The sequence below is a fragment of the Rhea pennata genome, chromosome 6 (genome assembly GCF_028389875.1).
Source record: "Rhea pennata isolate bPtePen1 chromosome 6, bPtePen1.pri, whole genome shotgun sequence".
Taxonomy (NCBI): domain Eukaryota; kingdom Metazoa; phylum Chordata; class Aves; order Rheiformes; family Rheidae; genus Rhea; species Rhea pennata.
This window is the reverse complement of record NC_084668.1, coordinates 18,627,320-18,641,178: the sequence shown is the minus strand read 5'-3', so window position 1 is coordinate 18,641,178 and position 13,859 is coordinate 18,627,320. Positions and strand designations below refer to the sequence as shown.

At 37.6% G+C, this 13,859-nt stretch overlaps 1 protein-coding gene across 4 annotated transcripts in view; it reads left to right on the top strand.

The window, feature by feature from the left end:
* RBMS1 (RNA binding motif single stranded interacting protein 1) overlaps window positions 1-13,859 on the top strand; it is a 147,998-nt gene that overhangs the window by 103,940 nt on the left and 30,199 nt on the right. For all 4 annotated transcript variants that reach the window (XM_062578335.1, XM_062578334.1, XM_062578337.1 and 1 more), the window contains 2 exons: window positions 3,954-4,012; window positions 6,650-6,741. In XM_062578335.1, coding sequence (XP_062434319.1) covers window positions 3,954-4,012; window positions 6,650-6,741 — 151 coding nt within the window. The remainder of the gene's footprint in view (window positions 1-3,953; window positions 4,013-6,649; window positions 6,742-13,859) is intronic.

The window sequence follows — 13,859 nt, the reverse complement described above, 5'->3', positions numbered from 1 at the left end:
AAGGAGTCCTGACAGCAGTGCCCTAATGCAAGGGATAGGATGGGATCTCTGGGAATCTTGTCTTCACAGCTGAATTTGACTTAGTTAAAGAGAGAGCATTATCAGTCTTCAACATGAAGTTCTGAACAGTCCAGGGTGGGAGGACCTAAGCAGCCCTCTGAAACAAGAACTTTCCAGGTTAGCAAAGATTTATTTGATATGTTAGTTTGACTCAAAGAAAGCCAAGTGGTAGAGAAACCCTTCAAAGTAGAAGCTGGAAGACAGTTTGAAATTACTGCAAAAGAGGAATGCTATGAGCTTGGTAATACGAGGTATATTACATTAATGTGTAGACATCCCCTATCAAGTCTCTCACTGCCTGTTCTTATTGTACCTCCCCTAATGCATACACAGATAAGTTTTTATTCAGCACTCAAAAGAGCACTTGTGCCAGAGACTTCAGGCTACTTTGTTCCCCATTCTCTGTCACGCTCACGATGGCATCTTATCGCCCTCATGTTTGCAAGCATGTTTGTTATAATAGCAGATGTACAAAGAAAGAAAAATAAACACTAGTTCAGTTGGATCAGAAGGCTTAGTCTTTTAGAGAATCCATTTCTTTTGTCATACAGGTCAGCAAAGATAGGTTTCAGAAATGTTTTAAATATCTATAAAGTACTCCTAGTTATTCGTAATAGGTCTATTTTGATATGCATGTTGCCTGGCAGGGCATCTTCTTAGGGCAGTTGAGCAGCTGGAGTTATCCTTCTATTTTTGCACAAAGTGCCCATAATGGGTAAACATTGTCTTACTAAGTAGCTGTACTGCATCTCTTCCTAACTTGACCTTTGAGTCTCTTCTTGATCTGTTAAAATACACATTTGTGTTGGTGTTCTGTACTTAAAAAATAGCTAGTTTGCAGGTACACAGGCTTTTACTGAGCATGTTTCCCAAGAGCAGCACTAAACTGAAAATATTTTTTAATTGCTTTAGAGGAGAGGGAACAAACAATCAACAATATAGTCCTTCCTCTTGCTTGCTATATTCATTTTGATAAGCAAGTGAGATACATATGTTTGGATCGTGGCTATGATATGTTTTAGTAGATTGTTGATTTCTGATTGCAATTGCACCCACCAAGCTAGCAGTTGAATGGAGTTGAATTCCCCTATCTTAATGGGAATGCTGGATTGCAGAATTCATGAGGAAGGAAACAGATTTTTTGTTGGTTGCCATTTGAAGGGAGCACTTATAAGGAAATGCAAGGGCTATCTCCTCCTGAAATCAGGCCATGTGGTGGGAACAAGGAAGTGAGGTATGGTGCTCGTCAGGTCACAGGTGGGGTGAGCTGCGTTTCTGTGCTCAGTGGAGATCTGTCACTTGGGGAGAGTACCTATAGGGAGATTTGTAGGAGAAATGGGGATAGCTTGCTATTGTTATATTGGTCCTCTGATGTCTTCTTAGACTCACTCTGTTGAAATTTCTTGGCAGTCTTTCATGGCAGCTAGTTCTTCGCAGGAGCTGTGCTATCTAAGGACAGTGAATTAAATCACTAGTGGTCTTGCACATTGGAAGCTGGTCTATGAAGGGACTGTAAAGAACAGACAGGCAGACGTACGTTTCTGTGCCATTGACTGGTGTGTGTCAGCATCTGTGGGCCAGCCTAGTCCACGGTCAGTCCCTGATTTCCCTGTCACCAAAGGCAGCCTGAGAGTTATGCTTATTTTGTTCATGTAGATATTCAGAGCTGTATTTTTCGCCTTCTCCTCCTCCCTCCACAACCTGAAAGAGTGATGGGGACAAGATCATCCTTCCCCCCTCCCCCCCCAAGAGATTATGTAGCTTTTCACTTTAAAAAGGTTAAGAAACTGATAAAGGATGGCAGGCATAGAATACTGACCATCAGATATAATACTGGATGCAAGTGACTTGGGACACAGGAGTTTGTCTTGAAGAGCTCTGTGGGTTTCCATCCCCGAAAGGTTTGCCGTTCCTAAAGTTATAACGTGTTTGTAACAGGTAAATGTGGTATGTACATTACATTCGCAGAAAAATTTTAGAGAAAGTTCAGAAGCTTTAACTTATGAAATCTACAGCTTTCTATGTGAGAATGACTTGGAAAATAATTGGCACTAATGAGGAAGCATGTGCTCCAGCTATTAGATGCATTTTATATTGCTTTATTACAATTTCCAGCGTGATATATTTAAGTATACTTAGATTTGCATAGGTTTTTGTACATTTTTAGGCTACAGAGAGATAGTTCTTTCTTCAGAATATGGAAGTAGAAGTTCGCAATTCCAAATAAGTAAGGAAGCTGGTGGCTTCAATTGCTCCAAATTTACCATTACAAATATTTGAAGCCACAAAACAACTTCCTGAAGAAACAGAAGGAGCTTGAAACTCATCGCAAAGATTGATAACTACACTGAAAAAATGTATTTAAATGTTTTGGAGGGGGAGTACTTTGTATATTACTTCACCCTTGAATAACTATCATGCTGTAAGTGAAAAATTATTTGAGCATGTTTAACTAACTTAGCCTAACTTTGTTAGGCTTCTCAGCTGTTTTGAAGAGATGTTAAGAGTATATGGCTGCTGCAGCTTCAGAAATTGAGTTAGTCATCTTTTGAAACAATATTGTTTTGAAATGATACTCAGTAACTGCCTCTTACTGAAGTTACATTTAGCAGGTGAGCTGGCAAAACTTAATCCTTCCCCAAATTTCACTGTCTTTCGGCAATAATATTCTAATACTTTTCAGTGTTTTCAGTTCTTGTACAATGAGGTAGAACTGGTTGGCCCATGGGATTTGTGTGCACATGTTTACATTATTTTCCTCGTGGAAAAAAAAACTCTCCAAATTGTGTTTTTTCTCTTTTGTATACTAATTGTATGAAATGTAGTTCAAAAACCAAAAAAAGGAGGTTGTGGTAAGGACCTGGGAGACCCAAATTCCATTTCTGATTCTGCTGCCGATCCCCTGCGTGACTGCAGCCCTCAGGCGTGTACGTGCCGGGGAGCTGCTTCCTCGGTACTGGAACTGGCCAACCTGATTTCCAAGAAGATAGCAAATATTCACCAACAGCAATAAATTCCACTTCAAATTGGGATCAGAAAAGCTAATGCTGTAGACCTTTTACCACCCTTGGGAAACAACCATCATTCCTATAACAAGGATTCTTGTTTGTTTCCCAAGCTTAATTTTCTTTCTCAGCTCTTTGGATGTTCACCTTTGGACTGCATAGCAGCTTGGTGTCTGGGCTGCCAAGATCTTCAGAAGCTGCAGAAAAGGCAATGAGTGGGTTTTGTTTTGTTTTACATAAGAAAGTTGAAATTTTCTTGAGGGATATTTTGATTTTGTTGAAATTGTTAACATTTCAAATTTCCATTAAAAAAAAAAATCTTTACCAGCTTTGCTGGTCAGCTTGCCTAAAGCTGACTCAAGCTTGTCACCTTCCAGCATAGAGGTTTTCATCTCTGAATTTGTTAGTGAAAAAAAAAGATGTCTATGTGTTTTGCTTTGTTTTTTTTCATAGCATTTTGGTTAGCAAACCTAGCATAGACAAGAGAGTTTCCTGTCTGCCTTATCTGGTGTCAATCTGCATTGACAGAGAAAGTCCAAGCTTATGCCTAAACATATCTTGTTTCATGTATTAGGATTTTCCTGCATCCTATCTTTTTACCTGCATCCTATCTTTCTGTGAGTAAAACACCTTTTCTCTGGCTTGTTTTGGGATTCTGCTGTGCCGCTGGTAATGTAGGGAGAATAGAGCATGATTGTATTTGAAATTATTGGGTTTTTTGTTACTTCTGTCTACATATGAGTTTTCATTATACAGTTATACAGACTATATGTGATTCCAACTTGTTAAAAGTATGTGGGTAATGGAATATAAAATATGTGCATTTGGTATCTGTTGTAACAGGATGTTTTCTTCTTTCTTCTTTGCATATATATACATACATTTTAGGTATGGGAAAATTGTATCCACAAAGGCTATTTTGGATAAGACAACAAACAAATGCAAAGGTACGTTTGCCTTTAAATTACATTCACCCGAGAGTCTTACCTGATTTTATAAAATATACTAATGTTGTATTTTAAGTGACTTTAAAAAGTTATTCAGTTCTCCTTCTTTGCCTGTGGCCAGCATATTCGCTATATTTGTTTGCAGTAGAGCTGGCAGACAGCCTATGTCAGAGATGCAGCCAAACCTGAGTGACGCTAACGTGCACAGCGCTGTCTGGCAGTCAGCCTTTATTTTAAAAACAAAAATAGAGTTAAAAGCAGTTTTCCCCCTTTTGCCTGCAGAAATTAGGGGAGCTTACAGAAGACCATTTGCCTGTACCAAGCATCTGAAAAAATTACATATTGTGGAAATCAGCTCTATTAATTAGAATAGTTTAAGGCAGTATTTAATTACATGTTCCAGTACTATAATTGTGTTTTGTTCTATGCTATTCAATGTATTGGGAGCAAAGAAGGGGTTCATTTTCACCAAAGTAATTGCAGCTGGAAAAAATAATAAAACTCCTTTAAATAAATTGGATACACCAATTCAGTTCACTGAGCTACAGCACTCATTGCAATTACAGTGAGATCATATCCCAGCAACATGCTTAGTGAGGAAGGTGTGGTAGCAGACACTGGAAATATTAGGTTTCAGACTTTGACTTTTTATTTTTTTTTAATTATTTTTTTTACAATTAAGAGGGTAATTTCTAAACATAGTGAAGAACTGAGTCAGCTGATTTAGCAATGTTAATGGTGACCCCATGAATGAGTGCAAAGTTGATAGGCAGAGGCAGGAGAGGAGAATTTGTCATGAATCAAGTCAGAGTTTGGGGACTGCAGCAGTCCAGGTTTGTTCTCAGCTCTGCATCCCAAGCTATTAAACTGGAGCTGAGACTCCAGTTTCTGAACTTTCTAGAAATTTTTTTCCCAGCTTGTATTGAAGATGTCACCTGCATGTAAGTGGCTAGGAGAGAGCAGATGCCTTTTCTAGTATTTTAATTCATTAATACATGTGACAGCTCTCAACTAATTTAGTCTTTCCTCCCCGAGTTCCCAAGGGCTTTAGTAGCTCAGTCAGTGATGCTGCTTATGATCCTGACTCTCCAAAGATTTAAACACAAAATTTCTCACAGTAATTTGATTTTTCCAATATTGTCTTGATAAATTTTAACCCTCACAGGTGAAAAGCAGTAACTAACAGTCTTTTGTAACAATATACAGCAGCCTAAGCCTACAGGGATGCTCAGTGCATGGCATTGAAATTGCAGTGGGAACATCAGTAGGGAGAACGCAGATATCTAACTGGAATTTAACCAAAAGTTTGACAGTATCTCTGGCTCTTGCCAAAAACACATACCAAAGGATTTGAACAAACTGGAGCCATGAGGGATTGAGTTTACATATCATCTAAAACATGGCAAAGCCAGCCTTGATGGCATGCTTGGTATCAGTATGTAATTTCATCTGAATTGCACCCTGCAGCGTGGTGGTGGTGACAGCCTTTGCTACCATGGAAAGCTGGTTTTGCCCTGGCAGCACAAAACTTGGTATGAGCTAATTCACTCTGTTTCATCTCAGTATTTCACAGTCCATCACGCCACATGTTACACCGAACAATATACTGCTTTCTTCAGCTTCTTGGCAGGTTGAGTAAGCTTGCACTGATGTACATGGCTGCTCTGGTTGTTCTTCCTGAGTTAAGCTGGTTCAGATACATCTCTACATAGCCTTTTTGTCCTCTGTATAGACATATTCTAAGAGAATACCTTCTGAGGAAAATTTTTTGAGCAAATAATCCCATTTTTTGCTCCTCTAGAGGCATTTTTTGGTGCTCAAATCAGACCTTGAAGAGGGATTTCTCCATTTTTTTTGGAGGGGGAAAAGCAAGGGGAAAGACAGTATAAGTTTTTTCAGTAATATTTACTGGACGGCGCTTCCAAACGCTGATTGTCTTTCATTGAGACTTGAGTTTAAGATAGAAACTATTACATTAACATATAAAAATTATATTTTACGGCATAAAAAATGCTTTAGGGACAACTTTTTACATTCTGACTTCCGTGGCAACAATGGGAAAAGCTCATTTGACTTCAATAGACCTGAGTTTTCACTCATTTTTTTAGTTTAACTACTATCTTTTATGTATCTACAATGAAGTAACTAATTTATCAGAAATTGGATTATGTTGCAGTGGGTATGTGTCTTTTAAATCAAATTCGTATCTCAATTTTCAATAAGTGGCCTATAGTTCAAAGGCTTATTTGTCACACAAGCTGGACTAAGAATTTAGTTAGAAAATTTAACAGATTATGCTTTATTTAGTGATCTCTGGGAAATAAATTATGTCATATTCGCTCTTAGTGGATACATAGCTGCTAACAGAAAGCACCATATTAATTGTTGGAATTTGGGCACAAGCCTGATGGTGAACGGACATGGAAATGGATCCTTTCCACTAGGACAAGTCCCCACCAGCTCAGGGTTAAAGCACTTTGGTGGGCCATTTGCTTTGGGACTACAGGAAGAACTTCGGAGCTCAAACTGGCCCTTCTTACTAATAAGAAAATTGCATTAGATTCATGCTAGTAGTATGTGAACTGTTTGATTATAAACTGGTTCCTTCATGTTCATGAGCTATATTTTATTTTTCAGGTTATGGTTTTGTAGACTTTGACAGCCCAGCAGCTGCTCAGAAGGCAGTTTCCGCTTTAAAGGCTAGCGGGGTCCAGGCGCAAATGGCAAAGGTGAGTTAAAATAACGGGCTAATTCTTGCAACGGCTTCTGAAGATGGGCAAGCTTAAGCATTGGCATAGCACTGGCAATGTGAATTCTCAAGTTGCAGGCCCTTTACGGAGAGTACAGACCGCAAGCCATGTGAGACATTAAGGTAACAAATGGGGACTTTCAGCTCAGTGAATGCAGTAATGAAAGGAAGACAGTCCAGCAAAGTCTCCAAACTGCTCTGGTTGGATTTATGACTTTATTCATGATATTATTTTCCCATTGACTTCATCAAGAGTGAAATTAGCAGTAATTTATAAGAAACCATTTATAAGAAGGCTTCACAGATTAAATTCAACGTGTTGATTTCTGGACACAAATGAATAGCTGAAATACTTCACAGGTTTTGTGTATTGGCTCCTAATTGTAACTGAGGTTAGCAGTCTCACAAATTGGGGGTGAATTTTTAAGCAAGCATGGCAAAATTTAAACTTGAGATTCTGTCTTCAACTTTTCTAGTATATTTTGTGTTAACAGAATTAATATTTAGATCTGGACTGTCATTATAGATGCCTTCAAATTCTCAGCCAACTCTTTGACAATCTATTTCTGCATCAGGGAAAAACAAAGCATTATTAAAGATAAAGAAATATAATCTTTAATTTTGTCTCATTTTTACTGATTCTTGCATCTGAATCCAGTTACTAGTTAACAGTGATCTACAGAGCGGTAGTCTTTCAACCTAAAATAAGTTTTGTAAATTCATAAAACCAGGAAGATAATACATTAGTAGTGATTTTTGCCATGGATTTTTGTTCAGTCAGATGTCCTGGTTCCAGCAGAGTGCCATAGACACCACTATAAATTTATTAAACAAAGAAAATATTCCCAACATAATCTGTTCATGTAATTTGTGGTATTTCTTAAAGAAAATTTATTTTGAATATGAAAATTAGATTTATTTTTTTTAAAAAAATCCAATAATTAAATAGAAATCTTAGAGGCTTTTTTATACAGTGGAGTCTGCAGCAGATCTAGAAAATCTTTTATAGTTATCCATTAGGTACAGATTTTTTTCAGATGAGATATTTTCCACAGCTTCTCAGCTGGAGAGAACAGTTAAGCTAACAACATAAAATGTCTTTGGATGGGTTCCAGGGCGACAAAATGGAAACCATATGTTTCATACTTAATGCATGTTTCATTACAGCCATGACACAAACATACATGCTTACTGGGAAACACGGGCTTTTTTTAAAAAAAAAAATAAATAATATTTTATGTAGTTTAATAAAGACCTTTCAATTTACCTTGAGATTTGAGATTTTGTAATATATAGCTAATGTTTTGTTTAAATATGGATTGTATTTTATGACAAGCCATTTCTTCAGAGCAGGATCACTATTTTAACTTCTTAGGTAATTGCTGTAAAATATAGACCAGATTTTTCAAAGCCGCTGTCTACCACCTGATGTATATGATCTCTAAGGTAGGAGGGGAGAGAAAGGAGAATACAACTCATGTACATTCATTTTGCTGATGGAAAAAGTTTAGCTGTCTGATTGAATTGTCTTCTTGACTCCAGTAGATAGAGAAGCTCTAATAATTCTCTATATTAATCCAATAAATAACTTAATTTTTTTCCCATGGTGTATTTTTCTGAATCCTTTCTTCCACCAGTTAGTTGAAAAAAGAGATCATAGACTATATTGTTCATATTTCTTTCTCTTAGCATTAGTTAAAAAAGTGTGCACCAGAATACTGGACAATTTTGATGATTTTTCTGACATTGTGTGTATCAGGCCTAGTAACTTCAGGGTGTTCTATATATCTAAAGTTTGCGTTAGACTGAAATGTATTATTCTGCTTCTCAACATGGTAAGACTGAATTATTTCTCCCCCCTCACCCCCCCCAAAAAGTTTCTTGCATAAAAGAAACTGTATAAAAGTTTGCACACATTTGTGTATTTACTACTGTACCCTTTTGCATGTTACCTTCTGTGCTATAAAGTGGTCTTGTTACAGTGAAACTGTTCAGTGTGGCTTTAGCCTGAACTTCACACCAAAAGATTTGGAGGGGGGTTTGTCAGCTGCCTTGCGGATGGGTTCCCTCATTGACCAGTACAACCGCGTCCGTCTCGAGGAGAAATGCCACCTGGGTGGACCTTTCGGAGGAAGGCGTTACTATGCTGTGTCCGTGGCTGGCAGTAGCACGGCGCCTAAGCGTGCTCTTCCCCCTCCCACGTCGCTGCGGCAGTCCCAGGACCTGCAGCAGATAAAATGGAAGGAGAGATTTTGTAGCTGGAGCTGCCCTCTGACTCTGTCTGCCATAATCCTCTTTTTGAAGTGTTACGTTAGAGCTACGCTTGGGGCAATTAAAAGTTACTCACTTCAGCAAGATCACTGAAAAATCCTAGTCAGTAGAAATACTTCGGATTATACCTAATAAAGCTCCTCTTTATTTTATAGACTTCAAATATTTGACTTTGTGAGGGTTTTTTTGTCCAGTGGGTAAGATCATTCAGTGCTCAGCTGTTTCCAAGTTGATCCGACTCCAGAAAAATACAGGCTCATCTGCTACATTTCAGCTCTTGTTGAGCAGGGTCTGAGGGCCTGGGGCCTGAGACCTAGCTTCAAGCCACATCCTCTCCAATCTGTTCCAGTTGGGATCATTGCAGAGAAGTGGCAGCATCTTGAGAGTTGTCATGATGGTAATACCGGTTAAAGAGCCAAATATTAGACAGTTGCTTAAGAAAAGTTATGTCTTCAATTATTCTGCTCTTTCAGAAGTCTGAATTTGGAAAACTTTACAAAGACGATTGCTCTGAAGCAACTTCAGAAATTGTTGCTTTATGCTCGTTAAAAGTATCTTCCGCTGACAGCTAGGCTGAAATGCCTCTGCCGATTCTTGTTGGTCTGTCAGCTCCTGCTGATGAAAGCTTACCCTAAGCTGTTAGTGCCCTGCCGACGGGTAGGAGCAGCTTTTTCACTGAAAAATAAAATGGAGGTAATGGGCAATTGCCCGTCTCCTCTATTTCATTTGTATAATTCCAGCATTTAATCTTATTAGTCCTCCTTTCCTGAGCATTTAGGTGGCTGTGGAAAGGGATCAAGAGATGATGTGAGCTGTGATGGTAGCCACTTTGTTTCAGGGCATGTTACAAAACCAGTAGTTTATCTCTTACTGTAGAGAAAAGGTAGGGAAAGAACAAGTATTTGTCTGGGAAGAGCGTTGTTATTTCTGAACTAGTTAGTAGCTGACTGAACGTCTAATTCTTATTTTGGTTCATTTTAATTTCTTCTTGAAATTTCTCCCTTTAATTATTTTATTGTCCTTGCTCCTAAAGGAGTGCTTTGGTAATAAATCAATGATTAAAAAGTTTAAAAATGTGAGTTTGCAGAGCTGTGCATTCCTAGATCAGATTAGTGGTGTTCTCACAAAGCTCTGCTCATCCTCATGGTGAGGTTTGTCATTTTATTAAAGATAACACTTTGACCATCTCCATTTTCATTCCTTGATGAGAAAAGGGATCTCAGATTTGCTCAGCAGCCTTTCCTTACTGAAGAATGATAAAGAATAAAGATTCCTTTTCAGTGCTTCTCTAATTGTTTGAACATTTTAATTTTCTAGGAGTGTGGAGTTTGGGTACCTGGTGACTCTCTTAAGAAGAATATGATATTGCTTAAATTTTGTAGAAAATGGTAGATTTGTAGAGTTTTGTAGAAGTGGTATTTTAAAGTGAGACCATTAAGATAACAAATCATTTCTTTGTAGGTTGTAAATATTTTGTAGAAACAGTATTTTAAAATGAGACCATTAAAACAAATCGTATTTTAAATACCCGTGAGGAAAGATTTAGTGCTTGGAAACCTTTGCCTGAATCTCAGCTCTTTATAATTCTGGGATAGAGGGCTAAAAATATATAACAGGATATGAAATACTGCTTTCTCAGTATTTAGTCAAATCTTATCATACCTTACATTGTTTCTTAAATGTAATGAACCCTAAAAAGGAAGGGTTTCTCTAGGAACAGTATAGGCAATAAGCAAACACTGCTGATCTTTGTAACAAAAAGATGTCGTTTTTGTGGTCAGGATGGGTTTTTATTATCCAAGTGATTTCTCTCACCTTCCCCCCCATCCCAAATGTAAAATCAGTGAGATGACTAGGATTCTGCACTGTTCAGAGCAGATAATAAATATTTTAGCATCTAAAGCCAGATGCATATAGGAAATCTACTATATAATGGCATTTTGAATGGAGATTTTAAACTGAGAATCTGTAAGGGCCATACTAGAGGCAGTGAAGCCTGAATGCTATGTAGATATGAATAACTTAAATCCTCATAAGTTTGAACTTAATATAAGAAGTTTGAGTTGGTATTCAGATAAAATTCTCTTACTGAATGGTATTCAACTGTTGTTTACTCACTGCTTCAGAAGCAGCTGTTTCAGGTGATTGGAAAAGTGGCTGTTTTATATGGAAAACTGGGTTTAATTCTTACTCCTCTGGATGTAAATTGTTGTGTAAATTTAGAAGTTAAAAAAGTAAAAACTACTGAATAAGAATGGTTAATAAATAATGCAGTTCTTTTCACCCTTCTGTCTGGCAAATTTAAGCCAAGAGAACTATGATTGTATTTATAGCCTAAATAAAGTAGAGAATGTCTATACTGTACTGCTTGCAATGCAGAGATGTAGAGATATCTAAGCTAGTTAGACTACCTTCCTGCCTGTAGCAGCTCAGAGCTCCCTGAGTGCTAATGAACTTTCTTCTTGGCAAGGCAGTGACAGTTGTACAGGCCTGTTATCTAGCCTATGGTAGGTATACAAATTTCCAAGGTAATATAGTGAAAGGCTTATAGCTTTTACAACTGTTCTACATACTGAGTGGCTTCTTTTCGTAAAGAACTTGTAGTGCACTTTGGGCGTGAGAAGAAAGTCCACGTTGAGCATAAGGTCAAGTGCTCTCACATGTGCATTTCAGTCCTGTCTTTAAAATTGGCATGGTGCCCTCCCTTTAAAATAACTTACTGCCCAAATGAAATGCAATTGCAAGAGACTCAATGAGCCTGATCCTCCAGCTTTTATGTGTTTGAAGACCTGGGCTTCCTTCCCAACTCCTCCTCTACTCCTGCTTTCTCTGTTCGTGAGTTTTCTAGTTCTACCCTACGCACCACTTAACTATGCTGTAAGATGGTCAGTGATAGACCATTTACAGCTTAAACAAATGATATTCATTCTTTTCCCATTTGTGTTTTCCAACTTCTTTTCTGTGGAAGTGCAAACTTATCTTTGGTGAATGTATACTATTTATAACAGAACCCATAAAAATAATCACTGGCCTTGGAGATCTGTGGACATTACTTTGAGCCAAGGAATGTTGTTCTCTCTACCAATGTGCATTTTTGGGGGAAGACTCATTGTTTATCTGTTCAAAGATTTCTCCATAGAGGCACTTTTTTGTTTGTTTGTTTGTTTTAGGACTTAAGACATCATATTTACAATAATTCCCTTCTTTTTAAAATATTCACTTACTTGGGCTGGAGGAATTAAATATACTCCTACTTCTTGTATCAGATCTCACATTAGCAAATTGCCAAATATTTTCACCAATTTCAGGCTTGTGCAAAAAAAATAGGGCCATCTTTAGAATTGTTTCTCATGCAAGTTGCATCAGAAGGAAGCCTGGGTTAACACTGCAAAGTGTGTTTTACCAACCTACACTGGTTATTCCACCACTGGTAAGGTAGCTGTTGCCATATTCTGAGGCAGTCTATTAGCTCTCAAAGCAGTACATTGACACTTAAACTCATTACTTACATTATTTTTTGGTTTGTTTTAAACATTAGGCCATTGTCTGGGCTCCACTTGATCCTCTAGAATCCAGAGATGTCTTAATCTTGTAATCTTTATATTCTTTACTAATGGTTAGAAAGGCAGAACTGTGAAGCTTTCCCTTTATCTTTTTTTCCAGTTAAGTCCATTGCAGGAGCATTTTTTTTTTTATTCTAAACTTATTTTAGATGACATTTTTCTTCAAATGTATTTGGAAAAGATGAACTGTCACACTGACACCAGTCTGAATTGTGCAGGAGGTAAAGGTTTTTGGGGAGGGAAAGGCCTGCTTAGCACTTGTCCTTATCTCTATAGCAGAAGTGAAGGCTGTTCCACATCTTTTAAACATAATGTACTAAAGGCAGAAGAACATTGCTTGGAATTAGCAAGTATGAGAAACAGCTAACTTTTATGGCTTTTAACAATGTATTGCTTTTTGTACTTGTCTTCACTGTGGCAACCTGCTGGAGAATTAAATCAGTTTTCATTCCTACAGAGTAAAGTAAGTAAATAATTTTAGGTTACCATGGTAGCTAGAGCACTCTAACTAGAGAAGGTGGGCATATTGCGATATTTTTTTTATTCTGCATCTGGGCTTCTGAATGCCAGTGAACAGATGACAGGCAAACAGGAGCTAACTTGAGTAGTTTTTCACAGCAGTTTTTAAAAACTGTCTTGAAAGGAAAGTTTTCTTTTTACCCGGTTTGTAGTCCTTTTTGTAAGCAATAGCATTAAATTCTATAATACAATTGTAATAAAATATTTTAAAATAATTTAATTGGTTTTCCTTCAATTGCCTACTTGATTTTTAATTAGCTAAAATAAAAATCTAGCAGATAGTTGTTTTAAATCTGCATATTGCAGATCACTGCAATAGTGCATCACTGCAAAACCAAGTTCTTAGAAGCCGTTATACAATAAATTGATGGTAAGCCAAACTTTGCTTACCTGAGGGCTAAATGACCATTATTGCAGGAATTGCATTTGCATAAAATAAGACAGTTAAGAACCACTTCCCTTGTGTACACAGCTTCAGCCCACAAAAGTCTTATCTCAGTTGCTAAGCAGTGCGGTGGCTTTTCGGGCAAGGGTGGCGTGCCGTATTATGGACCTTGTTGGACTCTCTGAGTTTTCTATTGAAAATGGTGGCACCCATGAGCAACATGACAACTCCCAGGGAGCACTTTTGTGCCTTCCTGGTAAAGAGCAAGCGAGAATGCCAAAGAATAAAAAAGAAGTATATGATTGCATTCATAGTCTGAGTGCAAACATGAATGTGGTGTTTATTGTAGTTAAAAAATTT